Source organism: Bufo bufo, chromosome 11, assembly GCF_905171765.1.
Source record: "Bufo bufo chromosome 11, aBufBuf1.1, whole genome shotgun sequence".
NCBI classification, from domain to species: Eukaryota; Metazoa; Chordata; class Amphibia; order Anura; family Bufonidae; genus Bufo; species Bufo bufo.
In genome coordinates, this window is record NC_053399.1 from 93,027,824 (window position 1) to 93,042,749 (window position 14,926).

Sequence of the window (14,926 nt, forward strand, 5' to 3'; positions counted from 1 at the left end):
TAGTGCCAGCCACATTGCCCTCATAAGTGTCAGCCACAGTGCCCCCAGAACAGTGACAGCCACAGTGCCCCCAGAACAGTGACAGCCACAGTGCCCCCAGAACAGTGACAGCCACAGTGCCCCCAGAACAGTGACAGCTCCAATGTCCTACAGATAAAAGAGTATATAAAACAGACATCTTATAAAGTGTCTATACAGCGAGGGGCAGATAGCGGCAGGAAGTCCATTCACTGACTGGTGACAGACCGTTTGCCCGCTGTACCCCATTTTCCATGGTTGATATGGACGTGGCAGCCATTTTTAGTCCTCTCACGTGCTGATGGGTTTTTTTGGCGTCAAAAGTGAAAAGTGTGACTTGACAGCGGCGGTAATGGAGGGGTCACATGACTGCGCACATCCTGGACTGGAGCCTGGATCTTCTCGTCTTCTCCACATGTTCTGGTCTGGGTATGTGAAGATCATCCGAGGACTGAGCCCTAAAAACAAATATTACTGACATGAGCCTACAGGTCACCCATAGGAGAGGGCAGTGGGAGGTACACGAGGAGAACGGTGACCCGCCCCCTGATGATGTCACACACTGCACTGACTGACACTTTCTTCTTGGTGATGTCATAAGATCTGCAGCCATGAAACGATACCAATTGTATTATACTGCCGAGCTCACACTCACTGTGTACCCTGCTGGTCCAGTGTCTGTGCACATCCTGCTCTAGTGATCTGCATTCTAGAAAGAGACATCTGATATATGAAAAAGTAACTGCCAAGGGCAGAATAGTGAGTGCAGCTCTGGAGTATAATACAGGATAAGTAATGTATGTACACAGTGACTGCACCAGCAGAATAGTGAGTGCAGCTCTGGAGTATAATACAGGATGTAACTCAGGATCAGTACAGGATAAGTAATGTAATGTATGTACACAGTGACTGCACCAGCAGAATAGTGAGTGCAGCTCTGGAGTATAATACAGGATGTAACTCAGGATCAGTACAGGATAAGTAATGTATGTACACAGTGACTGCACCAGCAGAATAGTGAGTGCAGCTCTGGAGTACAATACAGGATGTAACTCAGGATCAGTACAGGATAAGTAATGTATGTACACAGTGACTGCACCAGCAGAATAGTGAGTGCAGCTCTGGAGTATAATACAGGATGTAACTCAGGATCAGTACAGGATAAGTAATGTATGTACACAGTGACTGCACCAGCAGAATAGTGAGTGCAGCTCTGGAGTATAATACAGGATGTAACTGAGGATCAGTACAGGATAAGTAATGTATGTACACAGTGACTGCACCAGCAGAATAGTGAGTGCAGCTCTGGAGTATAATACAGGATAAGTAATGTATGTACAAAGTGACTGCACCAGCAGAATAGTGAGTGCAGCTCTGGAGTATAATACAGGATGTAACTCAGGATCAGTACAGGATAAGTAATGTATGTACACAGTGACTGCACCAGCAGAATAGTGAGTGCAGCTCTGGAGTATAATACAGGATAAGTAATGTATGTACAAAGTGACTGCACCAGCAGAATAGTGAGTGCAGCTCTGGAGTATAATACAGGATAAGTAATGTATGTACAAAGTGACTGCACCAGCAGAATAGTGAGTGCAGCTCTGGAGTATAATACAGGATAAGTAATGTATGTACACAGTGACTCCACCAGCAGAATAGTGAGTGCAGCTCTGGAGTATAATACAGGATGTAACTCAGGATCAGTACAGGATAAGTAATGTATGTACACAGTGACTGCACCAGCAGAATAGTGAGTGCAGCTCTGGAGTATAATACAGGATAAGTAATGTATGTACAAAGTGACTGCACCAGCAGAATAGTGAGTGCAGCTCTGGAGTATAATACAGGATAAGTAATGTATGTACAAAGTGACTGCACCAGCAGAATAGTGAGTGCAGCTCTGGAGTATAATACAGGATAAGTAATGTATGTACACAGTGACTCCACCAGCAGAATAGTGAGTGCAGCTCTGGAGTATAATACAGGATGTAACTCAGGATCAGTACAGGATAAGTAATGTATGTACACAGTGACTGCACCAGCAGAATAGTGAGTGCAGCTCTGGAGTATAATGCAGGATAAGTAATGTATGTACAAAGTGACTGCACCAGCAGAATAGTGAGTGCAGCTCTGGAGTATAATACAGGATAAGTAATGTATGTACACAGTGACTCCACCAGCAGAATAGTGAGTGCAGCTCTGGAGTATAATACAGGATGTAACTCAGGATCAGTACAGGATAAGTAATGTATGTACACAGTGACTGCACCAGCAGAATAGTGAGTGCAGCTCTGGAGTATAATACAGGATGTAACTCAGGATCAGTACAGGATAAGTAATGTCTGTACACAGTGACTCCACCAGCAGAATGGTGAGTGCAGCTCTGGAGTATAATACAGGATAAGTAATGTATGTACACAGTGACTCCACCAGCAGAATAGTGAGTGCAGCTCTGGAGTATAATACAGGATGTAACTCAGGATCAGTACAGGATAAGTAATGTATGTACACAGTGACTCCACCAGCAGAATAGTGAGTGCAGCTCTGGAGTATAATACAGGATGTAACTCAGGATCAGTACAGGATAAGTAATGTATGTACACAGTGACTGCACCAGCAGAATAGTGAGTGCAGCTCTGGAGTATAATACAGGATAAGTAATGTATGTACAAAGTGACTGCACCAGCAGAATAGTGAGTGCAGCTCTGGAGTATAATACAGGATAAGTAATGTATGTACACAGTGACTCCACCAGCAGAATAGTGAGTGCAGCTCTGGAGTATAATACAGGATGTAACTCAGGATCAGTACAGGATAAGTAATGTATGTACACAGTGACTGCACCAGCAGAATAGTGAGTGCAGCTCTGGAGTATAATACAGGATAAGTAATGTATGTACACAGTGACTGCACCAGCAGAATAGTGAGTGCAGCTCTGGAGTATAATACAGGATGTAACTCAGGATCAGTACAGGATAAGTAATGTATGTACATAGTGACTGCACCAGCAGAATAGGGAGTGCAGCTCTGGAGTATAATACAGGATGTAACTCAGGATAAGTAATGTATGTACACAGTGACTCCACCAGCAGAATAGTGAGTGCAGCTCTGGAGTATAATACAGGATGTAACTCAGGATCAGTACAGGATAAGTAATGTATGTACATAGTGACTGCACCAACAGAATAGGGAGTGCAGCTCTGGAGTATAATACAGGATGTAACTCAGGATCAGTACAGGATAAGTAATGTATGTACTCAGTGACTCCACCAGCAGAATAGTGAGTGCAGCTCTGGAGTATAACACAGGATGTAACTCAGGATCAGTACAGGATAAGTAATGTATGTACACAGTGACTCCACCAGCAGAATAGTGAGTGCAGCTCTGGAGTATAATACAGGATGTAACTCAGGATCAGTACAGGATAAGTAATGTATGTACACAGTGACTGCACCAGCAGAATAGAGAGTGCAGCTCTGGAGTATAATACAGGATGTAACTCAGGATCAGTACAGGATAAGTAATGTATGTACAGTGACTGCACCAGCAGAATAGTGAGTGCAGCTCTGGAGTATAACACAGAATGTAACTCAGGATCAGTACAGGATAAGTAATGTATGTACACAGTGACTGCACCAGCAGAATAGTGAGTGCAGCTGTGGAGTATAATACAGGATATAACTCAGGATCAGTACAGGATAAGTAATGTATGTACACAGTGACTGCACCAGCAGAATAGTGAGTGCAGCTCTGGAGTATAATACAGGATGTAACTCAGGATCAGTACAGGATAACTAATGTATGTACACAGTGACTGCACCAGCAGAATAGTGAGTGCAGCTCTGGAGTATAATACAGGATGTAACTCAGGATCAGTACAGGATAAGTAATGTATGTACACAGTGACTCCACCAGCAGAATAGTGAGTGCAGCTCTGGAGTATAATACAGGATAAGTAATGTATGTACACAGTGACTGCACCAGCAGAATAGAGAGTGCAGCTCTGGAGTATAATACAGGATGTAACTCAGGATCAGTACAGGATAAGTAATGTATGTACACAGTGACTCCACCAGCAGAATAGTGAGTGCAGCTCTGGAGTATAATACAGGATGTAACTCAGGATCAGTACAGGATAAGTAATGTATGTACACAGTGACTGCACCAGCAGAATAGTGAGTGCAGCTCTGGAGTATAATACAGGATAAGTAATGTATGTACAAAGTGACTGCACCAGCAGAATAGTGAGTGCAGCTCTGGAGTATAATACAGGATAAGTAATGTATGTACACAGTGACTCCACCAGCAGAATAGTGAGTGCAGCTCTGGAGTATAATACATGATGTAACTCAGGATCAGTACAGGATAAGTAATGTATGTACACAGTGACTGCACCAGCAGAATAGTGAGTGCAGCTCTGGAGTATAATACAGGATAAGTAATGTATGTACACAGTGACTGCACCAGCAGAATAGTGAGTGCAGCTCTGGAGTATAATACAGGATGTAACTCAGGATCAGTACAGGATAAGTAATGTATGTACATAGTGACTGCACCAGCAGAATAGGGAGTGCAGCTCTGGAGTATAATACAGGATGTAACTCAGGATAAGTAATGTATGTACACAGTGACTCCACCAGCAGAATAGTGAGTGCAGCTCTGGAGTATAATACAGGATGTAACTCAGGATCAGTACAGGATAAGTAATGTATGTACATAGTGACTGCACCAACAGAATAGGGAGTGCAGCTCTGGAGTATAATACAGGATGTAACTCAGGATCAGTACAGGATAAGTAATGTATGTACTCAGTGACTCCACCAGCAGAATAGTGAGTGCAGCTCTGGAGTATAATACAGGATGTAACTCAGGATCAGTACAGAATAAGTAATGTATGTACACAGTGACTGCACCAGCAGAATAGTGAGTGCAGCTCTGGAGTATAATACAGGATGTAACTCAGGATCAGTACAGGATAAGTAATGTATGTACAGTGACTGCACCAGCAGAATAGTGAGTGCAGCTCTGGAGTATAACACAGAATGTAACTCAGGATCAGTACAGGATAAGTAATGTATGTACACAGTGACTGCACCAGCAGAATAGTGAGTGCAGCTGTGGAGTATAATACAGGATATAACTCAGGATCAGTACAGGATAAGTAATGTATGTACACAGTGACTGCACCAGCAGAATAGTGAGTGCAGCTCACGAGTATAATACAGGATGTAACTCAGGATCAGTACAGGATAAGTAATGTATGTACACAGTGACTGCACCAGCAGAATAGTGAGTGCAGCTCTGGAGTATAATACAGGATGTAACTCAGGATCAGTACAGGATAAGTAATGTATGTACACAGTGACTGCACCAGCAGAATAGTGAGTGCAGCTCTGGAGTATAATACAGGATGTAACTCAGGATCAGTACAGGATAAGTAATGTATGTACACAGTGACTGCACCAGCAGAATAGTGAGTGCAGCTCTGGAGTATAATACAGGATGTAACTCAGGATCAGTACAGGATAAGTAATGTATGTACACAGTGACTGCACCAGCAGAATAGTGAGTGCAGCTCTGGAGTATAATACAGGATGTAACTCAGGATCAGTACAGGATAAGTAATGTATGTACACAGTGACTGCACCAGCAGAATAGTGAGTGCAGCTCTGGAGAGTAATGTATGTACACAGTGACTTCATATCCTCACCCCTCTGCCTCCATTGTCTTCAGCTTCAGAGTTTCATAGTCATGATTACCTGATATATAGAAAAGAACGTCAGAAATTTTCTCTTAAAATGTCAAATTCACTAAACTAAATCTAAAAACCCAGGATGATTCATGATTTGGTGACAATAAAACTGACATCACCATTCACATAAGCATGCTGGGAGTTGTAGTTTGTCACAGGTTGGACACCACCAGCCTAGGGTAATCCGCTGTGAGCTACCTATGGCATGTCTCCATTAGTATGGGGGGCATGTCTCCATTAGTATGGGGGGCAGGGGGGCATGTCTCCATTAGTATGGGGGGGCAGGGGGGCATGTCTCCATTAGTATGGGGGGCATGTCTCCATTAGTATGGGGGGCATGTCTCCATTAGTATGGGGGGCATGTCTCCATTAGTATGGGGGGGCAGGGGGGCATGTCTCCATTAGTATGGGGGGGCAGGGGGGCATGTCTCCATTAGTATGGGGGGCATGTCTCCATTAGTATGGGGGGCATGTCTCCATTAGTATGGGGGGGCATGTCTCCATTAGTATGGGGGGCATTTCTCCATTAGTATGGGGGGCGGGGGGCATGTCTCCATTAGTATGGGGGGCATTTCTCCATTAGTATGGGGGGCAGGGGGGCATGTCTCCATTAGTATGGGGGGGCAGGGGGGCATGTCTCCATTAGTATGGGGGGCATGTCTCCATTAGTATGGGGGGGCATGTCTCCATTAGTATGGGGGGCATTTCTCCATTAGTATGGGGGGCGGGGGGCATGTCTCTATTAGTATGGGGGGCATTTCTCCATTAGTATGGGGGGCAGGGGGGCATGTCTCCATTAGTATGAGGGGCATGTCTCTATTAGTATGGGGGGCAGGGGGGCATGTCTCCATTAGTATGAGGGGCATGTCTCTATTAGTATGGGGGGCAGGGGGGCATGTCTCCATTAGTATGAGGGGCATGTCTCTATTAGTATGGGGGGCAGGGGGGCATGTCTCCATTAGTATGGGGGGCATGTCTCCATTAGTATGGGGGGCATTTCTCCATTAGTATGGGGGGCAGGGGAGCATGTCTCCATTAGTATGGGGGGCATTTCTCCATTAGTATGGGGGGCAGGGGGGCATGTCTCCATTAGTATGGTTAGTATGGGGGGCATTTCTCCATTAGTATGGGGGGCAGGGGGGCATGTCTCCATTAGTATGGGGGGCATGTCTCCATTAGTATGGGTGGCAGGGGGGCATGTCTCCATTAGTATGGGGGGCATTTCTCCATTAGTATGGGTGGCAGGGGGGCATGTCTCCATTAGTATGGGGGGCATTTCTCCATTAGTATGGGGGGCAGGGGGGCATGTCTCCATTAGTATGGGGGGCATTTCTCCATTAGTATGGGTGGCAGGGGGGCATGTCTCCATTAGTATGGGGGGCATTTCTCCATTAGTATGGGTGGCAGGGGGGCATGTCTCCATTAGTATGGGGGGCATTTCTCCATTAGTATGGGTGGCAGGGGGGCATGTCTCCATTAGTATGGGGGGGGGGCGGGGGCATGTCTCCATTAGTATGGGGGGGCGGGGGGCATGTCTCCATTAGTATGGGGGGCATTTCTCCATTAGTATGGGTGGCAGGGGGGCATGTCTCCATTAGTATGGGGGGGGGCAGGGGCATGTCTCCATTAGTATGGGGGGGCGGGGGGCATGTCTTGCAGAGCCCAGCCCTCGCGCACAACGCTGCCCCTTTACTTACTTTTCTGGGTATGCTCCAGAACGCAGTTCTGGTAGAGCGGCTCTGGATGCAGGTACGTATTATTCAGATTGCTAAAAGAAAGCGTCACAGGTCAGTGATGATATCCAGCAGGTCGGCGGCATCTGGTTTCCAGTGGTTTGGGTATAATGGGCATAGTGGGCCCTTGTGCTTTAATGGCTTCACATGGGGGAGCAGGTTCTTGGACTCACGACCGTATGTATTATGCAGGCCATAAATTGCGGATACACAAAATACAGATACCACCCGTGTTGCATTCAGATTTTTTTGCGGACCCCTTGACTTCAGCGGCCAAGTATAGGACATGTTCTTTCTTTTTGCAGAATGGACATATGGATGTGGAAAGTACACGGATCGTCCATGTGCCTTCTGCATTCTTATGTCCATTCCGCACAAAGATGGACTATGTCCACAAAATGGCGAACACGGACCCATTGATTTCAATGTGGACAGCGCATGGACCACATCCATATTTTGAAGACCGCAGAATACATACAGTCGTGTGCATTAAGGCCTTTTATATATATATTATATCCAAAATGGAAGCAGTTGAAGACCTCATGCACTACAACATCCCCCAAAATGCACCACCTATCCTTGGCATACATGGTGGCAGCGCCAGGATGACTTGTTGAGGACTGATGGGGCAGAAAGGGCAAATGCCCAGAGGTCTCTACTACCCAGTAACGCCCCTTCTCATTATCCAGCCCCTGCCATGATGTGAGTTTGGCTCCTGACAGGGCCCTGGAAAGTTCCAAGGGTAGGGGGCCACAATGTGTTGCCAAGGGGCCCTATGACTCCTCTCTCTGGTCTGTGGAGGCGCATGGCATAATATGTGTTGCTCTTTTTTCCCCATCTCCAAACTGGTCGATGATCAGGTGCAGCATTAGGTGGTCTTCAAGGATTTCTTCATATTGATGGGGCAATGTCTTGGATGTTCCTTAGGCCATTCGTGGTTTAACCCCTTCCATTACCTGTTGGCGTGAGGATGATTTCTGGAGCACACAGCAGCAGCGGTGTCGTCCTCCTCGCAGTCCTCAGAGTATGCGTTGGTTACCACTGTGAGGGTGTCGGAGTCGTCCTCCTCTTCCCCGGCTCCATCTGCAAAAACAAAGCAGCAGGTCTTCTACAGCTGGTCTCTTTGTTTAGGAGAACAGATCGATGTTCTCATCAGAAAAACACAGGAAGGAACGATGCGACAGTAAGAACACACGGAGCAGGTGCAAAGACAAATCTGCCGCAGGTGGAGGAGATACATCCTACCAGGAGACGTGACGGCGAAGACACTCAAAGTAATTTGTCACTCCCTCGGTGTGTCTCTACATTCAGGGACAATTATATGTGTGTTTAGTCACCTACCTGCTCTCCTATCCACTCTTCAGGACTCTTCAGTCAACGAAAATGAAGCCACCAAACTTATCAAAATGCTACATATGGAATAATATAATCTTACACAAATTGCTAGGCCATTTAGAAAAAAAAAATCTGATTACTAAAGCAGTAAGAGACAGATATGTTCTGTTTGAGTTCAGTTACGATTCTGAAAGACCTCAGGCAGATCATTGAGGACTGACCATTCCACGTCCCTTGGGACTTCCAATCAAGGTTGGACTGTTAATCCTCAGCCAGCCAGCATTAGTAATCAGATTTTTCAAAAACTTACCTGAAACTCTGTTTTCTACGGTTGGCTGCCCGTTGGATGTGGTGGTCACCCTGGTTTTAATTGTGGCATACGTCTCTTCAGGTTGTGTTGGGTGGCTCATTCTTCTGGACGGTCTTCGAGATCTGAAGGTGAATAAAATGTGGTGGGTGGAGGAGGATAGCTGTCAGGTGTCTAAGGTGTATGGGATGACTCTCTTATTGGTCTTAAAATGAAGGGTTGCAGATTCGTACTCACTGTTGGGCATTTTGAGGAGACATGTGCCTCACGGTGGCATAACCTTGGTTCACACTTGAAGGGTATCTTGCGAGCTTTGCCCCAGGAATCTTCCCAGCGAAGCCCCTCTAGATAATGTTATGAATGACAAACAGAAATGGAGTTATAGTCCATCCAGTCAGTGACCAGGAATTGAGCCATTGTGATGTCCCTTCAGCCATTTCCATTATCTTGGTCTCATTCATGATACCAGATTCTGGGTGACAACCACTAACGTCTTCCACAGGTCGGGATTCAATCTGCATTGTTAGGGTATGCAGATTTGGATGTGTCTTGTATCATCTATCATCATGGTCACCACCACCCATTGAACTGACACAAGACGCGTGATGCTTCATTCGATGCCTAGGTCACAAATTTTACGTGGTCAGTGACATTTCATATTGTCACTACTGGGACAGTGACCGGAAGTAGCTAACTTCTCCTCCTGTTGACGTTCCACCATCTTGAACAGTTTTTGAGGAACACCCTGGAAAGCTCGACAACTCCTTTAAATACCAGCTCAGACGGTCCAGCTACAAATGGAATTTTTATACCAAAAATAATATTACTGGAAATATTCGGTGGTTTTTATCAGGAGACACTTCGCCCTCAGTTATTTGCAGTAATTAAACCGTAATCAGCCGCAGATTGTGGTTTCAAGGTTGTGTTAATCAGGAGCGGCCGCAGGAATGCGAGGAGCTGGAAGGTTCTTCTGACAACCACACACAGCGCGGATCGGGACGCACTCACCAGCGGTGCGGCCGGGGGTGGCCCTCCCTCGTGGATGGGGTGGCGGTTTACAGACAGCTTGTACTGGAGGGCATCTGTCAGCTTGTTCACGATACGTTCCTGAGCGTTGTGCGAGTCCTCCTGGAAGATGTTAGACCATGGTCTGAGGATACCCGGCAGATATATCAAGCCCTCCCACACATGCATGCTCGGCTCAGAACAGAATAAGAGAAGTAAACTGCTGCCTGCTGGAGATCTGACCTTGGCTTTGGAGAGTAAGGCCAGCGCCTGCTTGTAGTACAGGACGGCCTTCCCCGGATCCCCCAGGCGGAATCTGGCAGCTCCGAGACCTTCGCACGCCTGCCACTGACCATGGACATCATCTAGTGCACAAGAGGGAAACACCAAATATCAGATTGATAGGGGGTGTGGGAAGTTCCATCTAATCATCTCCAATATCCTGGGGCTACGGAGAAGAGACTACTGGTGCCTGATAATAGGAAGCATGGAGGGCCACAACTCTATACAGGACTATACACCCCCTAGGACTATAATGTAGGCTTTGGCTGTATAGCAGTGGTGTCTGGGCGCTATCTGGCACTGGATGATGGCCTATAGCGCTGTATGGCACTGTTATGTAGACACCAGGTGTTGGCACTATGGTATATATACGACTGCACATATCACTTATATCTCTCCGTCCATACGTTAAGAGGTAAGTACCTGAATCTTTAAACGCTTGCAGTGAATGCAGATAATATTCTCCTGCGCCCTCGTGGTCATCGAGCTGACTCATTGCATAGGCCAAGTTTCCAAAACACTGGCCCTGCGCCCTGCGGTTACTGAGCAAACCTGCAATACACACCACAAGGTTACATACCGTCACTAAGTAACAGGTATTTACCATCTATACAGTGTACACTGGTCAGACAGCGCCCTCTGCTGCTCACATGACATCATGACATCCCTAGTATAAAGTCACTCGTCATTGGTCTCATACTGTGTAACGATGCCGCCTTCCTGTGATACTCCAGACCCTCCTCATACTGCTCCAGCGTGTTGTATGCAGCCCCCAGGTTCTGGAGGACCACCGCCTCCTTGTGTCTGTCTGCTTCATCCTCTTGACAGAGCGGCAGCGCCATCTGGAAACAGTCTACGGCCAGGGCGAAAACCTTCAGCTGGGCATAGCTCAGGCCAATGTCATTATATAGCTTAGCTGCAAGACAGAAAGAGAGATCTGTGATAAAATGAATGTCATACAGTACAGACCAAAAGTTTGGACACACCTTCTCATTCAAAGAGTTTTCTTTATTTTCATGACTATGAATATTGTAGATTCACACTGAAGGCATCAAAACTATGAATTAACACATGTGGAATTATATACATAACAAACAAGTGTGAAACAACTGAAAATATGTCATATTCTAGGTTCTTCAAAGTAGCCACCTTTTTCTTTGATTACTGCTTTGCACACTCTTGGCATTCTCTTGATGAGCTTCAAGAGGTAGTCCCCTGAAATGGTTTTCACTTCACAGGTGTGCCCTGTCAGGTTTAATAAGTGGGATTTCTTGCCTTATAAATGGGGTTGGGACCATCAGTGGCGTTGAGGAGAAGTCAGGTGGATACACAGCTGATAGTCCTACTGAATAGACTGTTAGGATTTGTATTATGGCAAGAAAAAAGCAGCTAAGTAAAGAAAAACGAGTGGCCATCATTACTTTAAGAAATGAAGGTCAGTCAGTCAGCCGAAAAATTGGGAAAACTTTGAAAGTAAGGGCTATTTGACCATGAAGGAGAGTGATGGGTGCTGCGCCAGATGACCTGACCTCCACAGTCACCGGACCTGAACCCAATCGAGATGGTTTGGGGTGAGCTGGACCGCAGAGTGAAGGCAAAAGGGCCAACAAGTGCTAAGCATCTCTGGGAACGCCTTCAAGACTGTTGGAAGACCATTTCAGGGGACTACCTCTTGAAGCTCATCAAGAGAATGCCAAGAGTGTGCAAAGCAGTAATCAAAGCAAAAGGGGGCTACTTTGAAGAACCTAGAATATGACATATTTTCAGTCGTTTCACACTTGTTTGTTATGTATATAATTCCACATGTGTTAATTCATAGTTTTGATGCCTTCATAGTCATGAAAATAAAGAAAACTCTTTGAATGAGAAGGTGTGTCCAAACTTTTGGTCTGTACTGTATATTATTATATAGAGGAGATACCCAGGTTATACCAGCATGCTCCATATCACTATATACAAGAAGATGTATAACTTATACCAGCTGTACATATATAATTATATACAGGAGATACCCACGTTATACCAGCATGCTCCATATCACTATATACAAGAAGATGTATAACTTATACCAGCTGTACATATATAATTATATACAGGAGATACCCAGGTTATACCAGCATGCTCCATATCACTATATACAAGAAGATGTATAACTTATACCAGCTGTACGTATATAATTATATACAGGATATACCCAGGTTATACCAGCTGTCCACCATGTATTACCTACTACTTATAGTAATCATACCCAGTAGGTCTCTTCTGGTAACGTGCTCGCACACCATACGGGCCTCATTAAGTATCTGGAGGACATGTCCCGAGTCATAGAGTTGACTTTGCAGCATGTAGTTGGCGGCATCGTTGAGAGCCACTGCTGCCATATCCAGCCTCTGAGCCTCCATGTAGGAATCTGCAGCTTCTTGGAAGCATTGAGCTGCTCTTGCTTTGTCCTTCATGCTCACATAGCAGCACCCCATCTTCATGTGGGCGTCCGCCTCATTCCCGAGCTGTGAGGGTTTGTAGAGGAGAACAGCTTTCCGAAAATGTTCAATTGCTTTGGGGAAATCTTGTAAGGATTCGTAGGCCGTGCCGAGGTTGAAGTAAAGGTCTCCACTAGGTTCTTCTCCTTCTCTTGGTTGGGACTTCAGGAGGAACTCAAGCCCCTTCTCTGGTTTCCCAGTCTCTACGTATACAGCCCCCAGATTGAAAGCACAGGCTCTTTGGACGGCCTTCTGCTTCGAGCTAAGTGACAGTAGGAAAGCCCTCTTGAAACAGGACATGGCCACCTGGAGTTCTCCAGACGTCAAGGCCTTGTGTCCTGCCTTGGTTAAATCTTCTATCTCGGCTTGAGAGATGGAAGAGTCCTCATCTCTCCTCTTGCCTTCATCTCCAGACGGTTTCATCTCCTCTTTTCCCTTCTTCTTCTTTTTGATGGGACGAGGCTCTGGTGGTGGCCCAGAGCCTTCAGGGTTTGGTGGTTCGGTTTGCAAGTCCCCAGAAGCCATGACTGATATCTGACTGGTACAAAGAGAAAGAAGGTCAACCATGACGCCCAGAAGGCCCAATGGTTTAACCACAAAACTCAGGTCATTTAGACCCCACCTCTAAAATAGGGTACATGTGTATATTTCACGCCCTTTTGGCCCAGTTAGTGGGACTGAAAACGCCCCCAACAGGACCCTCCATAGTCAAGAATACAAATACCAAAAATACCAGTGACAAATAAAACCGCCCAATACTTTGCTGCATTTGACAACTCCTCTAGGCCTCCTCTTCCTCGACCTTTTAAGACATTAAAATTGGTCACGGGGCATACTATCCATTAGTAAGTGTTCTCCATTACCTATATCTGTAGCATCACACAGTACCCACATAACAGTGCCATAAGGAGTAACAGTACCCCAGAAATGTTCCATATATTACCCAAATAATACCCCCATACAGTACCCACATAACAGTGCCATAAGGAGCCTGCACTATAGTGCCATACAGTAACAGTACCCCAATAATGTCCTATATATTACCCTAATACCCCCATACAATACCCACATAACAGTGCCATAAGGAGCCTGCACTATAGTGCCATACAGTAACGGTACCCCAATAATGTCCTATATATTACCCTAATACCCCCATACAATACCCACATAACAGTGCCATAAGGAGCCTGCACTATAGTGCCATACAGTAACAGTACCCCAATAATGTCCTATATATTACCCTAATACCCCCATACAATACCCACATAACAGTGCCATAAGGAGCCTGCACTATAGTGCCATACAGTAACAGTACCCCAATAATGTCCTATATATTACCCTAATACCCCCATACAATACCCACATAACAGTGCCATAAGGAGCCTGCACTATAGTGCCATACAGTAACAGTACCCCAATAATGTACTATATATTACCCTAATACCCCCATACAATACCCACATAACAGTGTCATAAGGAGCCTGCACTATAGTGCCATACAGTAACAGTACCCCAGAAATGTTCTATATATTACCCTAATAATACCCCCATACAGTACCCACATAACAGTGCCATAATGAGCCTGCACTATAGTGCCATACAGTAACAGTACCCCAATAATGTCCTATATATTACCCTAATACCCCTATACAGTACCCACATAACAGTGTCATAAGGAGCCTGCACTATAGTGCCATACAGTAACAGTACCCCAATAATGTCCTATATATTACCCTAATACCCCCATACAGTACTCACATAACAGTGCCATAAGGAGCCTGCACTATAGTGCCATACAGTAACAGTATTCTATATATTACCCTAATACCCCCATACAATACCCACATAACAGTGCCATAAGGAGCCTGCACTATAGTGCCATACAGTAACAGTACCCCAATAATGTCCTATATATTACCCTAATACCCCCATACAGTACTCACATAACAGTGCTATAAGGAGCCTGCACTATAGTGCCATACAGTAACAGTACCCCAATAATGTCCTATAT

At 45.6% G+C, this 14,926-nt stretch overlaps 1 protein-coding gene across 1 annotated transcript; it reads right to left on the reverse strand.

Moving 5' to 3' along the window:
• Positions 1 to 146: 146 nt before the first annotated feature.
• TTC24 (tetratricopeptide repeat domain 24) lies at positions 147 to 13,482 on the reverse strand. The gene is made up of 11 exons (XM_040411103.1): positions 12,684 to 13,482; positions 11,136 to 11,351; positions 10,859 to 10,987; positions 10,397 to 10,518; positions 10,157 to 10,276; positions 9,386 to 9,492; positions 9,152 to 9,273; positions 8,463 to 8,589; positions 7,471 to 7,541; positions 5,732 to 5,780; positions 147 to 476 (listed from the first exon to the last, which is right to left on the reverse strand). The coding sequence occupies exons 1-11, from the start codon at positions 13,480 to 13,482 to the stop codon at positions 380 to 382; spliced, it is 1,959 nt and encodes a 652-aa protein (XP_040267037.1). The 3' UTR covers positions 147 to 379.
• Between the last annotated feature and the right edge of the window lie 1,444 nt (positions 13,483 to 14,926).